The sequence below is a fragment of the Octodon degus genome, unplaced genomic scaffold (genome assembly GCF_000260255.1).
Source record: "Octodon degus isolate 3935 unplaced genomic scaffold, OctDeg1.0 scaffold00105, whole genome shotgun sequence".
NCBI classification, from domain to species: domain Eukaryota; kingdom Metazoa; phylum Chordata; class Mammalia; order Rodentia; family Octodontidae; genus Octodon; species Octodon degus.
The window spans coordinates 6,321,292-6,338,720 of record NW_004524681.1 but is presented as its reverse complement, the minus strand read 5'-3'; the positions used below and the strand labels follow the sequence as shown (position 1 = coordinate 6,338,720).

The 17,429-nt window shown below is 45.5% G+C and overlaps 1 protein-coding gene across 5 annotated transcripts in view; it reads left to right on the top strand.

The window, feature by feature from the left end:
* Positions 1-17,429, top strand: part of Slc12a1 (solute carrier family 12 member 1) — an 82,709-nt gene that overhangs the window by 41,064 nt on the left and 24,216 nt on the right. For all 5 annotated transcript variants that reach the window (XR_002822740.1, XR_002822741.1, XR_002822739.1 and 2 more), the window contains 5 exons: positions 548-647; positions 2,088-2,199; positions 10,945-11,085; positions 13,308-13,414; positions 16,967-17,049. Coding sequence is in view for 1 of the 5 variants with exons in the window: in XM_023724037.1 (XP_023579805.1) it covers positions 548-647; positions 2,088-2,199; positions 10,945-11,085; positions 13,308-13,414; positions 16,967-17,049 (543 nt within the window). In the remaining 4 variants the exon portion in view is untranslated. The remainder of the gene's footprint in view (positions 1-547; positions 648-2,087; positions 2,200-10,944; positions 11,086-13,307; positions 13,415-16,966; positions 17,050-17,429) is intronic.

Below are 17,429 nucleotides of genomic sequence, written 5' to 3'. Positions count from 1 at the left end.
GAAAGAAGGAAAGAAGGAAAGAAGGGTAGTGCTGACTTCCCATGTTATGAAGTTTAGGTTCTAAAGGGTCAAACTAAAATACTTGGTAAATATCCTTTACCTTCTTTGCAGAGATCTAGAAGAATCTCTGAGCTCCTCGTTTTGCTCTTCCAAGCGTGGAGGTGACTGCACTCCCTGCAGCATAGAAAGCCCTCTTTTGCTCTCAAGAATTCGAGAAGCGCCCTGGTGGAGTCAGGGGCTGACCATTTCCCCCTGCATTTGCTTCTCGGTCTCTCCCATCACACAAGATCCTCAGGACCTCAGGGTCAACAGTGCAGTCTGAGCCTTTGCTGCAAAGAAGTCTGGGGTTTAGGGCTTCGCCTAGTATTCCTGGAGGGATGCAAGGCTCTTTCTAGGAAGCACTATATTCTATTTTCTCTAATTTGGATGCTCGTCACTGCCTGTGTAGCCAAGGAAAAGGATAGAAAAGAATGGTTTGTGAAAATTATTCATGGTGTACAAAGAAAAGGTCAGCGCTGTCTGTGCCAACCTCTTCCTGCATCCACAGATGTGAACTGGGGCTCATCCACACAGGCCCTTTCCTATGTGAGTGCTTTAGACAATGCTCTGGAGTTGACCACGGTGGAAGACCACGTGAAGAACTTCAGGTAAATCTGGTGTCTCGGATATCCTGGCGTTAGGAGTGGGAGGTGGCTTTCTTTCATGGGACATGCGTACACCAGAGGAGTTGCAGACTCTGTGGACATATTCCCCAAACAGCCACACTGGCCCTGGAGCGCTTCTTGCAGATAAGCGCTCCCTGCGTTCCGTCTGAGCGGAGCTGTGCCCCACCCCCAACCACTGTCCCCCGTGGGGCTAGGTGTTACCTGCCTGGCAGGGAGGTAGAGAAGTTGCTCAAAGGGAAAGATTCAGAGAGCTCTTGTATCGAATCCGCTCCGCCTAAGACTTTGTGGCTTACTGATTTCCTCTAGGACAAGTAATGCTTTGAGCTCTTCACGGGCTCTCTCTCACACTTGCAGGGAGGATGAAGAAAGAGGACAGAAAATACTGGTTAAAGAGGGACAGTTTGTGTGTGTGTCCAGAGCTGGGGTGGCACAGTGTCTGGGAAAAGCAGACAAATGGAATCCACTATCCTTTTCCCTACTTTGTGCTTATGTTGTGACTATGGTAAAAATGCAAGTGGCAAGATGGATGGCCAAAGTGGTACTGAGAGCCCTTCTCAGGCCTCTACGTAGTCCAGGAAGGTACTATTTATAATCCCATAGAAACTCTTGGAGTTCTAGTGAGTTCATTGCATCTACCACTTCCAGTGTGATCCACGGTGAAAATAAAGACCCTAAGGCATATTTGTAGTTATGGGGAGCCAAGTCCTGCTGGGATGATGGCTGGCAGGAACAAGGCCTCCGCCCAGGGCCCACCTGGGTTTTATTAATTCAAGAAGAGAGGAGTGGCTTGAGGATGCGTGACCATGAGGCTGGAAGGAAGTAGGTGAGTGCTGGGAGCTGGGCTGTGTGGGAGGCCTGCAGGCACCTCTGCACATCATCTCTCCACAGAAGGATGTGCACGAGAGCAATCTGCACAGCACAGTTTGAGGTACTATCTAATGTTCTGGGGTACATGATTCAACTCTGATGTGTTTTTTATGCCCTGGGAAATTATCACCCATATCTTGAGGCTCAATCCTAGCCAACAGCATGGGGCACGGCTCTGCATCCTACCAGAACCACAAGTGTTTTATTTAGGAGCTGCAGGGTGAGGAAACGCTGCCTGCCCTGTTAGTTTGCTTCAAAAACTACCATCAGCACCTCCACTGCAGTGAGTTGCATTGCTTAAATGCAATAAGGAAAAGTCCTCGTCAGCTCTGTACACATTGGTAGGTGGAAACAGGGCCAGGATCAGCCAGGAAGGAGAGGACTAGCCTTCCTGCCAGGAGAGCCCTCCAGGGGAATCCTCCACAAGGTGATTCAGCAATTCCAGTGGGAAACCCAAGAAATCATTAGAAGAGAGATCTTTGCATTTAGTCAAGCCTTTGGCCCTCCAGCCTCCTCTTGCAGCCAGTTCTCTCATCTGCCTTTCTTTACTTCCAGGCCCCAGTGCATTGTCCTAACCGGGGCACCCATGACCAGGCCTGCCCTCTTGGACATAACTCACGCCTTTACCAAGAACAGTGGCCTGTGCATCTGCTGTGAAGTCTTCGTGGTAAGTATCATCCCACCCCCGAAAGAGCTTTTCTCGCTTGTCCACCTTGGTTGCTTCAGGTGAGCAGAGAAAGTCCATGCAGGGAAATGGCAGAACAGTTTGGACAAGAGCCCTCTTCCTTGATGCATAGAGCAGCGACCAGCCAGGGCCCGTGATCTTGAATTTAAATGGGTAGATGGATGGATCTCCAATTCCAAAGGAGACCAACTAAAAGTGATAAATATCTCCAAATAGCAGCCTGGGAGTCAGAAAAAACAGAACTGACTCAAATAAAATGAAGGCAGTCAGGGTGATAACTGTCCACAAAAATTTAAAAGGATGGAACGAGACAGATAGAACACTATTATATAGATTAAATGACGAGCAGCGACAGAGACATAATGGCCATAAATGACAACAGCACATGGTGTTGAGATTAAATATTTGGATAAACCCTGCACTGTGGACATCTTTAGAATTAAACCGTGTTTCCCATCCCTCCAATAAACAGAGCTAAATGAAGTCCCTTTTGTTCAGCAAATATATGTCTGAATGACAATATATTGGTAGTCTTCCTAAGAAGCATTAGAACTAGGTGTTACAATGTAACCATAATTATTGGTCAATTTTTCTAGTAGGGAAGAGCCATTAAAATCTTGATTTAACAAGGCTACATCTTTCAAGCTAGTTGTCTTCTATTCTCACTCATCTCTTTCTCCTTCCCTCTCCCTCTCCTCAAAATCCGCATCTATCAATGTACTCCTGTAGTACTTCAGTGGTGTATTTCTCAATCACCTTCCTTTGGTTTGGCCTATTTGGTCCATACCCAGCCTCATGAGGAAGAAAAGAGAAAAAAGGTCTATTTTTATTTATTGATTGAGAAGTCAAGATTCAAAAATCTTGTGCTGAGTCATATCACAAAAGTGTGGCCACGTTGGGACATCTATTCAGGACGCCTGGAGTGCCTGGCACTGTGTTTGGGAGAAGGCACACCCTGGTGCACTGGCCCCAGTCAGAGCCATTGCGTCCCCCTCTGCCATCTGCAAAGGAAGAGGCTGCCAGGAAGCTGTGTGACCGTGGGCCAGTTAACCATGTGACAGTGCAGAGGCTGGTTACCACATGGCGTCCTGAGCTGCGCTTCAGCGTCCGTTTGCACTAGCAGTATTCTAAATGCTAGAGGAAGGGAAGGTGCCCGTCGCTTCCCGTCTTGGTGGCTAGACGATGACAGTAACTCAAACAATCTAACTAAATGAGATTACTCGCGCGCGGGTGGAGAGACTCCTGCAGAACACAGGAGATTGACAGCTGAGGTAATGGCCGGCTGTGGCTCCTGAGGATTTTTTAAAAGCTTATCAAGAGACTTCTCTTCTATTATCAACTTAGGTGCCCTGGATTAGTGGATTTCATTTTGGCCAATATGATAGAGGAGCCGACTTTGATAAAATAAGCAGTTTGGGGTGTTTTTCTTCTCCAGCAATTTAGAGGAAACTTAGTTTAGCAGGCAATAAAATATCTTCGTACTGGAGAAATGAACTGGGTTTATAAACAGTCATATATTGGTGAGGGAGAAAATATCTTCAACACAGACAAGAAATATTGCTTTTAATTAACCCTTTGTTGCATGTGGGGGAATAAAGGGGATGATGTTGGAATATCCCGTCATCTGAAGTGTCTACACCTGTGACCCTAGTTGTGTGACAGATAAGTGGGGTGATGTCACATGTTACTGGACCAGTGTCTCTGTGGAGGTCTCAAGCATCCTGCTCCCGGATGTGCGTAGAGGCTGTCTTGGGGACAGAAAATTGTTATTGCATCCACTAATGACTCGCCAGTTGGTTATTTCTGGGGTTGCACATGCTGCCTGTGCTTTTAGGCTCCAGGTGCAGGTGCCAATCATCTTTGCAAAGAAAGTTTTGGAAGAGTGTGGATGGAGTCAGCTGACATGAGCTTGACATGATGCCATGGTACCCGGCTGGCTTGTGAAGGCATGAGGCAGCGCTGGGGAGGAGAGGGATGAAAGAAAAGTGGCGGTTTGGGTTTTAACTCAAGGACACTGGTGCCTGTGGGCTGTGGAGAATAACCCGAGTTCCAGGCCCGGTTGCGTCGCCTGTTGGCTGCAGGTCTTTGGGGCTCATAATTTAATCTCTCTTTGACTCAGTCCTTTCGGTGGTGAAATGAAGGTAATAAAAATAGCCCCAATAGCATGGGCGTACTCTGGGAATCGCATAAGATGAGCTTTCAAGTGCTTAGCTGGGTGTCAGTCAAATAGTAAATACTTGATTGATTGTAGTTGATATTACTATTGCTGCTATTTTTGGCATGTTTAGTTGCCATTCGCTATCCAGAAATATATTGTCCCCAACAAAGACCTAAAGAGTCCCACAGACTAGGTTTTACACTTTTGGGCAAGTCCAGTGATTTGATAGCATAGGACCAGTGACATGCGCAGCCCCGTGAGACTTAGCACAGACTGCACAAGTTGGCTCCGGGCTCTGCTGCTCGGGCCTTCAGCTACTGCAGTGCTTGCTTGAGGTGCTGTTGTATTATCAAGTGGGGCCATGATCCCTGGAGTCTTAGCAGAGTAAGCCAAAGCACAAGGCCACAGCTGCCGCCATCTGCAACCAAGACCAGCTCTTACTCCCAGAGCCTCATCGCCCTTCCTCTTACTGTTTTTTTACTGTGTCTTAAGATTTTAGAAGAGGGACTCTTCATCAAAACAAATTTGTGCAACCTTCTCAAGGAACCCTCCTTGGAAATGTTTAAAATATCATCCATGCTCCTCATTTAAACTATCATAGGATAAATCAGTGACATGGTCTTATCCTAGAGGCTTCACGTTCAACGTCTAAGTACATTCTTTTGTGCCTTGATCCTATCGCTGTAGAGACAGAGGAGTTGGGCTCTTCCAGATCCATCTACACATCCACGCAGAGCCAGACCCTGTGGGTCAGGAACAGGTAAATGTTAAGAGAGGCAGACTGGAGCCTCCATCAGTTCTGCCCTCTGCCCTGTGACGCTGATGAGCACTGTCTGTCTTTCCGAGTTCCTCACTTAGGTCATGGCTAGAAGGTGAAGAGGTAGCACAGTGACACCAGGCCCTGGAGATGAGCTGGCTTTATTGTGTACACAGTTAATTCCCTGGCACACTATACCTCCCCATCACAGGAGGCCCTCACAGTCCTACAACCCTACCTCCCAGTTTTGCATTTAAAGGCAAGGTTTCTTTTTAAATTAATCCAAAAACCAGCTATTTTTCAAAATGGAAAGTGAATTCCGTCGATTTGGGATTAGGAATACAAACTAGATAAAGCCAGTATCATCAAGACAGAGGTACCCGCTGCTAAAAGCGGTCCATCAAGTCCCGCCATGTCAGGCTGGTGGGAGAAACACAGAGGGGGTTTTTTTCTTAAGATTGTTGCTATTTTATTTCAAAATGTTAAGAAAAGTGACAGGCTAAATCATAAAATTTATACTTTTGCAGATTAAAATGGTTGGCATCCAACCATGTTATATGACTCAACAGTAGAAAATTACTGAGACTCATATGCTACCTCTTCTAATTAACAGTTGATAAAACTTTTGTTGTAGATATTTCCACTCACTTTGTGAAAGAAGTGAAACAGTGCAAGGTTCAGCTAAAGTCTTCTTTTTTTTTTCTTTTTCTTTTTCTTTTCTTTTCTTTTTTCTTTTTCTTTTTCTTTTTTTTTTTTAGTACTGGGAATTGAACTCAGGGTCTTGCGCCTGCCAGGCAAGCACTTACTCTACTGAGCTATCTCCCAGCCCCCCAAAGTCCTTTTTTTGATGACTCCAGGCTCAAGCCTTCTCCCTGTCCAGGGGTGATGCTAAGTTTATGGGTATTTTCACCCTGTGCCCCAAGGCTCAAGTCTACACTGGCTCAATATTTCCTGTTTTACAGGCCTGTTTCCCTCTTTCTGTGTGTGTGTGTGTGTGTGTGTGTGTGTGTGTGTGTGAAATGGGGATTGAACTCAGGACCTTGCGCTTGCCAGGGAGGCACTTATTCTACTGAGCCATCTCCCCGGCCCTCTGTCTCCCTCTTACAAAGAGAAAAAGAAGGGCTTTTGGCCATTTTCCACATGTAGATCCTTTTAACCCCCATTAGCTTTTCTCTTTGTTTTTGAAAAATCAGAAAATACCTCAAACCTAAAATGCTTCTGTGTGTGTGTGTGTGTGTGTGTGTGTGTGTGTGTGTGTGTAAACCCAGAGCCTCAGGCAAGTAGACAAGAGCTCCACCGTTGTACTACATCTCTAGCCCTTTCTAAAGTTTTATTTTGAGAGTGGCTCTCACTAAATTATCTGCCTCAGCCTCCCTAGCGGGTAGGATTGCAAGCATGCCCACCACTCCCAGCTATCGTGAGCTGTCTTCAAATTTGTTCATGAGGATTTCTCAAGAAAGCTCGGGCCGCACAACCGTTTCTCACTTCTGTGGTGTACAGTAGGACTATTCAAGCCCAGAATACTGCGAGGAAACTACAATTCTACTCATTTCTCTGTCTTGAGCCTCCCCTTAACCCCAACTTCCACATCCCTGTGGGAGAAAGGGTGTTCTTTTTAGCTGGATCTATTCTCTTTCTGTCAGTGAGTGCCTGTTATGGTGTTAGTAAGATCATGACATGACCGAATGCAGAAGGAACAGAGTGAGCTGAGTGATCCGTCGGGGGCATAGCTCTGCGGCATACGCAGCTGCCCAGCAAGCACAAGGTCTTGAGTAGACTCCCCGGTTAAAACAAGAGAAGAACAGAGTGATCTGCGAAGGCCGCTAGGATGTACAATGAGATTAAGCAGGCGCCAAGTCAGAAAGGGAAACTCACAGTTCCAACCACAGGAGAAATGAAAATGCAGATGGGCAAATAAGACCCTCAGTGCTTCAAAAAATAAAAGCTGAAAAGAATATTATACTTCACCTGAATTCTTCTACTTGATTCCAGTGGTCTTTGAATTCCCTTGAAAAGTTCTTTTTCACTGTAGTCATTGATTTCAAGTAGTGTCACATCCACTTCCTTTCCAGACTAATTAGAAATTCTTTATCCCTTTCTACGTCATTGTCCAAGTTATTCTACAGTGTATGAGGGTTTTTTAATGGTAAATGTTTAATTTTTTTAAATGTATCACGGTCAAAGACACAGTGCTATAATCACTGTCAAAATCCTCCATTTCGCTTACTTCACTTATACTTATCCCATTGTTCTTGTCCCCTTCTGGAGCAGTCTGGAATCCTCTTTCCTGAGTGTCTTTAGTTGTGCTGTTGTAGCTGCCTCCACATCCTCAGTCAGTTCAAAACATTTACTCTTCATGGGTGCTTTGGCTTTGGGGAAGAAACAGAAGTCACGTGTCGGGGCCCAGGGAGATGGCTCAGTAGAATAAGCGCTTGTCTGGCAAGCACAAAGCCCTAAGTTCAATCCCTGGTTCCACGAAAGAAAGAAAGAAGAAAGAAAGAAAGAAGGAAAGAAAGAAAGAAAGAAAGAAAGAAAGAAAGAAAGAAAGAAAGAAAGAAAGAAAGAGAGAGAAAGAGAGAAAGAGAGAGAGAGAAAGGAAGAAGTCACATGTCATCTGATTGGGTGGATAAGGTGGAGGATGACACATTGTGATGGTTTTATTTGACAAAAATCACTATACACATTTGATCAACAAACTGTGGTCTAAAAAGTACAGTGACTGTTTACATTAAAAGGTATTACAGTAAAAGACACACTGCCACCCACTCTTCATGAAAACCCTAAAGGACTTTCCCTCACTTTGAACGCAATTATCTCATCATTCTTGGTAATGTGTCTTTCACGGTAATAAGTTTTCTTTTTAACTTAAATACTTACCACATCTTTTGATCACCCTTTGTACATGTTAGACATTCAACATTTCTTTGTTCAAATACTGAATTAATTTATGTACTCATAACTTGGGTGCCAACTAGAGCCAAGCTCTGTGATGTATTAACTGGGTGGCAGAGTCCTTTTTGTGGTTATGACAACTTTGAACGTTGAATGCTTACATTCCAGTACATCTTCTCTCTTGTCGGCTTGCTTCATCTGTGCTCCATTTGCGTTTGCAGCCTTGCTTCGCATTAATAAGTTTGCTACAAGGATTTTATAATAGCTGTTAGCAAAAAGAAGACTCTACGTGAAATATTCTTATGACATCCCAGTATGGCAAAGTTAGTCATTAAAATAGATCTCTCTGTCACAATTAATGTTCAATCTAGGTTTTTGTAATAGTAAAAGACATACGTTAGACTATATTTATTTCAGTAAATGCCTTTTCCCCAAAGGGCTCCCAGTCATTCTGGTACAACTCGATATACTGATGGGCCTTCATCTTTCCTAGCTGCTGGTTATTCTATTGTCTAATGGCTGTTGTTACCATCGAACTTTCTTCAATAAAATAATCCTTCTTTTCTGGTAGGTGGAGGCTAAAGTGCCCAAAGAGGGACTGGTGGCTCCAAATGCACTGGCATTCTGGGGGCCTGAACAGCCTTTGATGTACAGTAGCTTATCTCTCTTGGATCTAGGTCTTCCGGCTCCACAGCTGGCCTCCCCGAGTCTCTTCCTTTTCTATCTCCACCAAAGTTTCTTGTTTTTTAACTTCATTTTTTTTTTTTTTTTTGGTGGAACCAGGGTGTTTTTTAACTTTAATGTCAGTGAGTCAGATTGTTTTGGCAAGTCAGCAGTTTCTAGAAACTAAGTATATGAAGAACTTGATCCAATTGAAGCAGAATATTAAAGTGGGAGGGATCTCACAACTCACCTAGCTTTGAATGGCAGAAATCTAATACTGTATGTGCTGCCTGTGTAATTTTACACTGTCTAGTGGCCAGTTTAAAAACGTAAAAAGAAATAGGTCATCTTCAATAATTTGTTTTACTTAACTCAATACACCCAAAATGTTATTTCAATATGCAATCAACATGGAAATATTTGTGAGATATTTTAATTTTTTGGACTAAGGCTTTCAGATCCAGTGTATGTTTTGTATTTCTAATACATCTCAATGTGGAATACCCACATCTAAAACAAAGCTCCATAGCAACATGGAGATAAAAGTGATCCTGCTCTTCAGTGCCTAAGTTCTCTGTATGGGAACACATATGTCAAGAGACGAAGCAGGACAAAGCAAGGCATCAGTCTGTCAGTGCAGAGCCAGACCCGGGACCCTCTCTCCTGCACCCCGGAGTCCTCCAGCTCTGTTACCCAGTGAACACAGTGATAGAGATCAATCTGTTTCTTCAATGGGATTGTGAGTGCCTGCTTAAGATAATAGGAGTCAGTGGCTGGGGAGATAGCTCAGCAGTCTAAGCACCTGCCTGGCAAGCACAAGGAGCCGGGCTCAATCCCCTGGACCACATGCCGTGCTAGCCCCATCTCCAGGCACACCGAGCTGGCCACCAAGACTGGGCGTGGTGGCACACACCTCTAATCCCAGGGTGGGGAGGCTGAGGCAGGAGGATCACCACAAGTCCAAGCTGTAGTGAGATCCTGTAAAGTAGATAACAGATTTTTCATTTTTTTTTTTAAAGGTGATAGAAGTCAGCTTTGGGTGCGAGCCTACACTGTACCCACTGAAGCAGGCATCTGCTTGAATCAGCTGCATGGGAAGAAGAACATGTTCCCATTGCTGGAATGAGTTCAGTGTTCAGAGATCAGATTGCTTCCAAAGTGGCCCACTGTGAGGCCAGCAGATGTGAGGCCAGTTCTGTCTGACCACCAGCCTTGCACTCTTTTTCCTGCAAGCCAATGTCCTTTCTCTCCCATCCAACTCCCTCAGGACCAGCCCCCTCTGGGTCTGTTAGAAACACAGAAATTCGAGCCCTGCTTCAGATATAAACACTGCACTCTGCCAAGATCCCAAGAGATTCATATGATTCATATGAAATCAATGGGACAACTGAACAAAATACAAATCTCTTCGTGAAATGAATTTCTTGCAGAAAACACAAGGTTTGTCCCATCGGGAACATAGTAGATCATCAGACATACTCTGGGTTGAATTAAAACATAAGAATAAAAGCGGGAACAGGGACTTTTAAGGAAGAAGAAGCAAGGAGTGACTTTTTAGTTAAAACTTGATTCCAGGGGCCGGGGAGATGGCTCAGTGGAATAAGTGCTTCCCTGGCAAGTGCAAGGGCCTGAGTTCAATCCCCGGTTCCAGGAAAAAAAAAAAAAAAAACTTAATTCCAGAAGTAAATCTTGAACTCGTGGCGTGCCTCATCCGGGTACCCGCCCTTTTCGCTGTGTCACGGATCCGGGAATGTCCGCCCCGCCGTGGGACAGGCCGGAGTGGGGGAGCAGCGTGGACCCGCTTGAGCGCGAGTGTGCCCACACGCACCCCAGCAGCCGCGGCGGGCCTCCAGCTCACCCGTGTGGCTCCCCAGAGCTCGGTCCCTTGCTTGGATGGCGCTCCAGCCGAGCTCGGGAGGTGCTCCTGGAAGCGGCTCTCGCCGCCGCTCAGCTGAGGGGGCTGTGTGATAGCCCGAGTCGCACCTCCGGTACTTTCCTTTCCGCCTGTGCCGAGACACACTCTGCACTCTTGCCATTCAGCGTGCAACGCCGGACACCGGGCGGAAAGGGATGCTGTGGGCGGTGGAGGCGCATCCGCAGGAGGCTGGGCCGCGGACGCGGGTCAGGACGGCCTTCTGCCCTCTCTCCCTTCTCGCTACTCAAGAGCCCATCGCTGGCTGGTTTTGTCCTTCGGGAAACGACGGCGGTGTGATGTGTAATCGCGGGCTGCTAACCCACACTTGATTGTGTCGCACAGGGACCGCGCAAGCTGTGTGTCAAGGAGATGAACAGTGGCATGGCTAAAAAGCAGGCCTGGCTTATAAAGAACAAAATCAAGGCTTTTTACGCTGCGGTGGCGGCGGACTATTTCCGGGACGGAGTCCGCAGTCTCCTCCAGGTAAGGCCCGCGTGGGAGGGAAGCAAAAGCCCAAGACAGTTAGCGCCTGCCTGCCCCAAGCTCCGGAATCCAACGGCTGGGTGTCGGAGACCAGGGCGCTGGCTAAGAAATCCATTTCCAGTTCCTGGGGGCGGCGAGGCAGGAACAAGGCAGAGGGAGGTTCTAGGAACTAGCGAGGAACCGAGCGAGGTTGCCTTTGGCCAGGCAGTCGGACCCACAAGACCCACCGCCCTGCGCTTACTGAAGTGCAAACTGTCCCCGTGCTTGATGGCCTTAGGGATTCTATTAAAACCTCAGACTCTGCTTCTCACACTGCGTAGAGCAAGGCCCAAGTCCGGCATTTTTCCCCCTTCTTTCGTTTACGGTTGGTGTGAGTGCAGCTGCTAAACTCACCTAAATAAATGTGTGCGGGTAAAGGCCTCCTGAGTTATTTCCATCAGTCAATGCAGTAGCATCGTTCCCATGGCGCAGCATCCAAGTCCACCACTTTTCAGTTTTTCTCCCTTGCTCTCTTTCTCTTTCCTTTCCTTCTTTGCCTTTTCTACAGGCAGTGCATAAAATCCTAGGTTCCCATGCCTTCGAGTGCCAGAAAATCTTTTAAATAATCCAAGAGACTCTCAGAAATGTCAGGGCTTGGCTTTATAAAATGGTGGCTTGGGTAGAGTTGAAAAGCCACGGTGCTGTGCACCCGAGCGGAACACTGGGCTCTCAGAGCTGCCCGATTCAGGAGTGTGGGAATCTAGGCCCGCACCCGGGAACTCTGGCGCGTCTATGGCCAGGAAGGAATCATAGCTAGGCTGGAATGTTCCGGAGGCTGAGAGTGTTGGAGGCACCGATGCTGCCACACCTATCAGGTCAACACGGAAAGACCCACAGCAAGCTTGCTCCCACCTACCACCCATGGGTCCCAACCTGTACACATGGGTGTTACCGGGAGCTATCTTTCAGATGTCTTGGGAAGGGTGTACTCTGAAAATTACCACAAAAGATTTGTAAAATAATAAAATTTCAGGTAGAAATGCAAACACAGACAAAGAATAAGAGCAAACCAGTAAAAAGTACAGGCAGGGGAAAGAATCTTTATATTTGTCCAGAATGAAGGGCAAGAATTTTGCCTGTGCATCAACTCCTATGAACTTCTCTGAATACAGGGCGTCATGAGCAAGAAGCAAGACAGAGCGGTACCTTTTTACAAAGAGCTGGTGATGTAACTCAGTGTAAAATTTCGATCCCCAGTGCTACCAGATATGTAGAAAGATAGGATGGATGGATGGATGGATGGATGGATGGATGGATGGATGGATAGATAGACAGACAGACACATGGAGTACAGATCTAATCATTTCTTTTACGGTCTCCATAATCTTGGTGGCCTTCTTTTTCTCTCACTGTACTTCTTGTTTTGTCAGCATCTAAGCAAACTCCAAGACTCAGAGCAAACACCTCCCTTCTCGTGGAACTGTCTGTGACCCTTCCTCTGGCTTTTCTGCCCCGTGTTTCTGTCAGAGCCTCTATGGCCTCAGCAATTATGAGTGCATATCTTTTATTCTAAGTTCCTTAACACCAGTGAATCTGTCACACTGCTCTCCCACAACACTGAGCAGAGCACTTTGCAATTAATAGGAGCCCGCTAATACTGCCAAATTAAATTTGATTAGCTGGAAGCCCTATCCTGTCATCTAATGGAAGAAAATGAAACTTCTGATATGGAATATATTGATGGTACTGTCCTGCAAGGAGATTAGGCTTCAGAAACATAGTTCACTCGTTTCTTTCTTCAATAAATAAGAAAGATCTCAATGATCCTTGAACATAAGAATTTCCCAAACATGGATTTTATTGCTAATACACGATGGGTAGAACAGGTGGACCTGAGCCTTGAACCACTGAGCGATAACATGCACACCAACAGTTAAGCCGACCCTTACTAGATTTTAAATTATTGAACCATTTTAATGAGCATGTCAGAAGAAATGCAAATGACTGCTAATTTAGAAAAGCTACATTTTTGTCATCTAAAATCCATTTATGGCTGAGATGATTTAGAACTAATCTTTCTATTTTATGCTTGGGTACGGGCATGAAGGACATGCACTAAAATGTAATCTAATCTTTGGCATCTTCAGAACATTACTTCAGTGCTCTGTTGGACATTATTTTTCATTTGCGCTTGTAGTTTCCCAGTATGGTAAGGATTGCCCATGTGTTTGTGTCCTGCTTAGGCCTCGGGCTTAGGGAGAATGAAGCCAAACACGCTGGTGATTGGATATAAAAAAAACTGGAGGAAAGCGCCCTTGACAGAGACTGAGAACTACGTGGGAATCATCCAGTAAGTGCTGGCTTTGGGGACGGGCTGGTGTTTATAATGCACTAACCAGGGCGGGGCATAACCTGTACCACGCATAACGGAGCTGGGCTAGATTAAAAGGTCTGCACACAGAGCGTCCATCCCTCTCCTGCTATACAGAGGTGGGAGAGCACAAACCACCATGGAGGCCAGCAGGGGGCAGCCTTCGCATCAAAGGGAAGGGTGACATTGAAGAGTAACAGCCTTGTAGTCTCCTTACAAGACTGAAAGCAACCGACAGATGGGTAAAGAAGCAATTTGCCTTTGAGACAGCTGGACTGCTGGGTTGGCTGTAGAGCTAGGTCAGATGCAGTCTTCTGAGCCTGTGCAGCATTTGCATTGTCCTGAACCCCAGACCTCCTGCTGCTGACGGGGGCTCCACAGGCCAAGTACTACCGCAGTCAGATGGCTTCCAGTTCTGATTTATGCAGTGAAAGACAGCTTCAGGTGGCAGGTGATATTTAATGGCTAAATATTTGAGGAACCTTAGGAAACAAGTGGTAATGATAGACCTTAAAGAATTAGCAAGAGCCAGACTAACATCCTTAACATAAGCCATCCAGTTTCATTCTCACAAAAAAAAAAAAAAAAACCAACTTTGAAATAACTACTGTTACTGTTTTCATTTCACCAGTGAACATACAGATAGTAAAAATGAAGTAACATGCTAAAAAAAATCAAAATTTAATAAGTGGCAGATCTGGGATTCAAACCTGGCCCCTTCTAAATTCAAAACTGAAGCACAGAACCTCAAAACTATGCTGCCTCCAAAAGCCCGCAGATACCACCTCCCACCCAGCTTGGTCTCTCCTTTGAAATGAAAGAAAACAAATTCAATGCATGCAAAGATGCACATTCTGGAAAACTGAGCCTTCTCGTAGGCTTGAAACTGCTTAATGAGACAACAGAGGCCATGTTGACCATGTCAACAGTCGTCCTCTCGGCCCAACAAAAACAAGGCAAGTTTCCTTTGCCTGGGATGTGGGCAAGCCAGCATGTCACAGCGCAGAACACAGAACAGGCCCTGGTCGCACAGTGCGGGCACAGAATATAGCACAAGAGCTCTGGCTGCACTTAGATGTCCACGCCATACAGGACAGAAACCCTCACCCATCAACACAAGTATATGTTGAGCATTTCAGTCATCATGGTATTAGGCATTGCTGGACAACACAACAACAAAAACCTTCTAAGCTCTGCCCGGCAAGCCCAAGGACCTAGGTTTGATCCCCAGTACCACATGGTATGGTGGTCCTGTGCCAAGCCCACCACAGAAACCGGGTATGGTGGCACAAGCTTGTAGTCCCAGAATAGAGGAGGCTGAGCCAGGAGGATCACTATGAGTCTGAGCTGCATAGCAAGACCCTGTACCAAATAAAAAGAAGATTTTTTAAAAATTTTAAAAAAGAAAAAAAGCAAAGGAAGGTAATTTCTACCATCTGAAACGATTTGTACTACTTACCCAACAGAGATTCACTCAGCAGCCTTTTAGTGTACATACCTTACACGTTGAACACATCATTTCCAGACCTAACTGGATACCAGGGACTGCCCTCTGCTTCTGCCGGTGCTTAAGTTCCCAAGGTTGAGGCCAAGCCCGGAGGTCAGGATCAGAACTTAGCAGGCTCGGCAAATGGAATGTTGATAAATTCAGAATCATCATCAGTTGCTGGGTGGCCTTGGAAATACACTAGGTCTGTCCCTCTGTTATTCAGATCCTTCAGTCAAAGTTCATTTTCACCTGGGGGACCAAAAGGGAGAAGGGAGGAAAGAGAAGCAAAAAGAAGAAAACCTGTGACTCTTCAGAAATCGCATTCTTCTGTCACAGAATTACCTGAGATCAGCGCACAGCCTCCCGACCCTCCGAACATTCTAGAGATGCAAAGAACCAAAACAGTGAGGCCCAGTGAGATGAACCAAGGAGGCCTCTGGTTTCAGTGTTAAGGGGATCACGTTTATTCTCATATAAAACCCAGCTAACATCAGCTGCCTTTGCTATCACAGCAATGAAGACAGTCAGGGATCTGGACTGCGTTCTCCTTTCTGATGGTTTTACTTTTCGTTTTCCACAAAGCAATGTTACTAACACTATTACAAGATGGCAGTGTTATACTATTTGTCTTTGAATAAACAATTTCAAATGTCTGTAATATTCTTAAGTATGGTTTGATTTTAATTCAAACCTGTTTCTGTGGTTGCCTTCAGGAGCCCTGAGGGGACAGTGCTTAGCTGTCCTTTCAAAATTCTAGCAGCAGCCTGTTATCTGCCCTTAAAGCCAGCAGTAGCCAAGTCCATGTCATGTCTGTCACATTACCTGACCTCCTCCTCTGCCTCCTAATTTCACTTTTAAGTACCCTGTGATATACATGGCCCACTGTGTAATCCAGGGTAATCTCTCCAGTCCACACTCCTTAGCCTAATCTCATCCACAAAGCCTCTTTTGTAAGGTAGGGAAACATATTCCCAAAATTCAGGATCCTTGAGGGCCTGTTATTCTACCTCATGCAGTAACCAGGTTATTTCTGTAGAACATATTGTCTGGTTTTTTGGGGTTTTTTTTCATAATCAGGAATAATTACAGACAAGATTTGCTTATGTGGAATTTACCTTGTGGCAAATTTTGCCAATTGGGTCTATTTTGGTAAATGAAGATCAGTCAGCTTCATGGTTTGAATTTTGAGTAGATATTTATATTGCATTAAGCTCATTATATCATCTGAAAGTTCAGGTTGACTTTGGCTACTGGGAACTTATTTGTGTATGGTGGGACCATCACAAACCACAGAGCTTATGGGGAAGATGTCCTAATGGTTAGGGATTCTAATTTCCACCCTGTAAAAGATTACACAAGGAAACGCCCACAGAAAAAGGCCACAGGTGACTCAAAAGACCAAGTGTGCTTTACAACCAGGGCAATGCGTACTCCAGGAGCAGAGGTGACTGAAAGAGCCTGTGGTTCTCTTCTGCGTGACTGAATTCATTGAGTTGCGTGTGGAGAAAGCCATGCTCAGATGCACAGCAATCCCACGAAAAGGTATCTCTGCGAATGCCCTGTGCACTGTCGGAGGCAAAGGCTCCCTGGAGGAGCAGAGGCAGGCTGAGCTGTGAGCTTGGCGTCGCAGACGCTGTGCACGAGGCCCCCTCCCGGCAGGGGCAAAAGCCTGTTCTTTAAAGGGTGTTTGCAGCCAGTAAAACGCTGTTGTAAATGTATCCACGATGCTTTTGCTCACTTTATAAAAGATTTAATTCGTTAAAAGAATGTCACAGGCTTTTCATCAAAATTCTAGCAAATGGTATTATTTGAATAAATTGGCTACAGAATAAAGGATTTAGTTGCTTCTACCCAGAATGTAATTTGAAAAGGTACAAAGGAAGAATAAACACACAGAAAACGCATCAGCTCTTGGCTGTATTCTAAAGCAAATTTTAATGGGTTCATGACATCAAACATCCTAAAAGCAAGTTGAACGTTGACCCAAAGCTTGAGCATTAACCGAGCAATTAGAAGCACTAATGCCCCCGTTTCCCCTTCAGTGATGCATTCGACTTTGAGATCGGCGTGGTCATAGTCCGAGTCAGCCAAGGGTTTGACATCTCTCAGGTCCTTCAGGTGCAAGGTACGTACTTTATTTATTGAACAAACAAATACTTACTGAGTGCCTATTGTGCGCCGGCCTTCCTCCCAGGTGGTCATGGTAAATAAGTGAATGACACAGACAAAACTCCTTGACCAGCGAGTTTAACTTTCCTGCTGGCCGGATGTGCCTGTGTCCACCGGTGTACTCCCCTTGCCTGCACAAGTGGCGGCTCTTGCCCTGCTAACCAGAATGCTAGTGTTTCTCTGGATGGTCATCAATTATTTGCTCTTATCACAAAACCACAAAATCAGCATCAAGGAAAATAAACACCTTCAGTAAAAATAACCTGCCAAATTAACTTCTGCAAGATGTTTCAGAAAATGAAGATTAATTCTTTCCTCAGAAAAACATGTATTTTG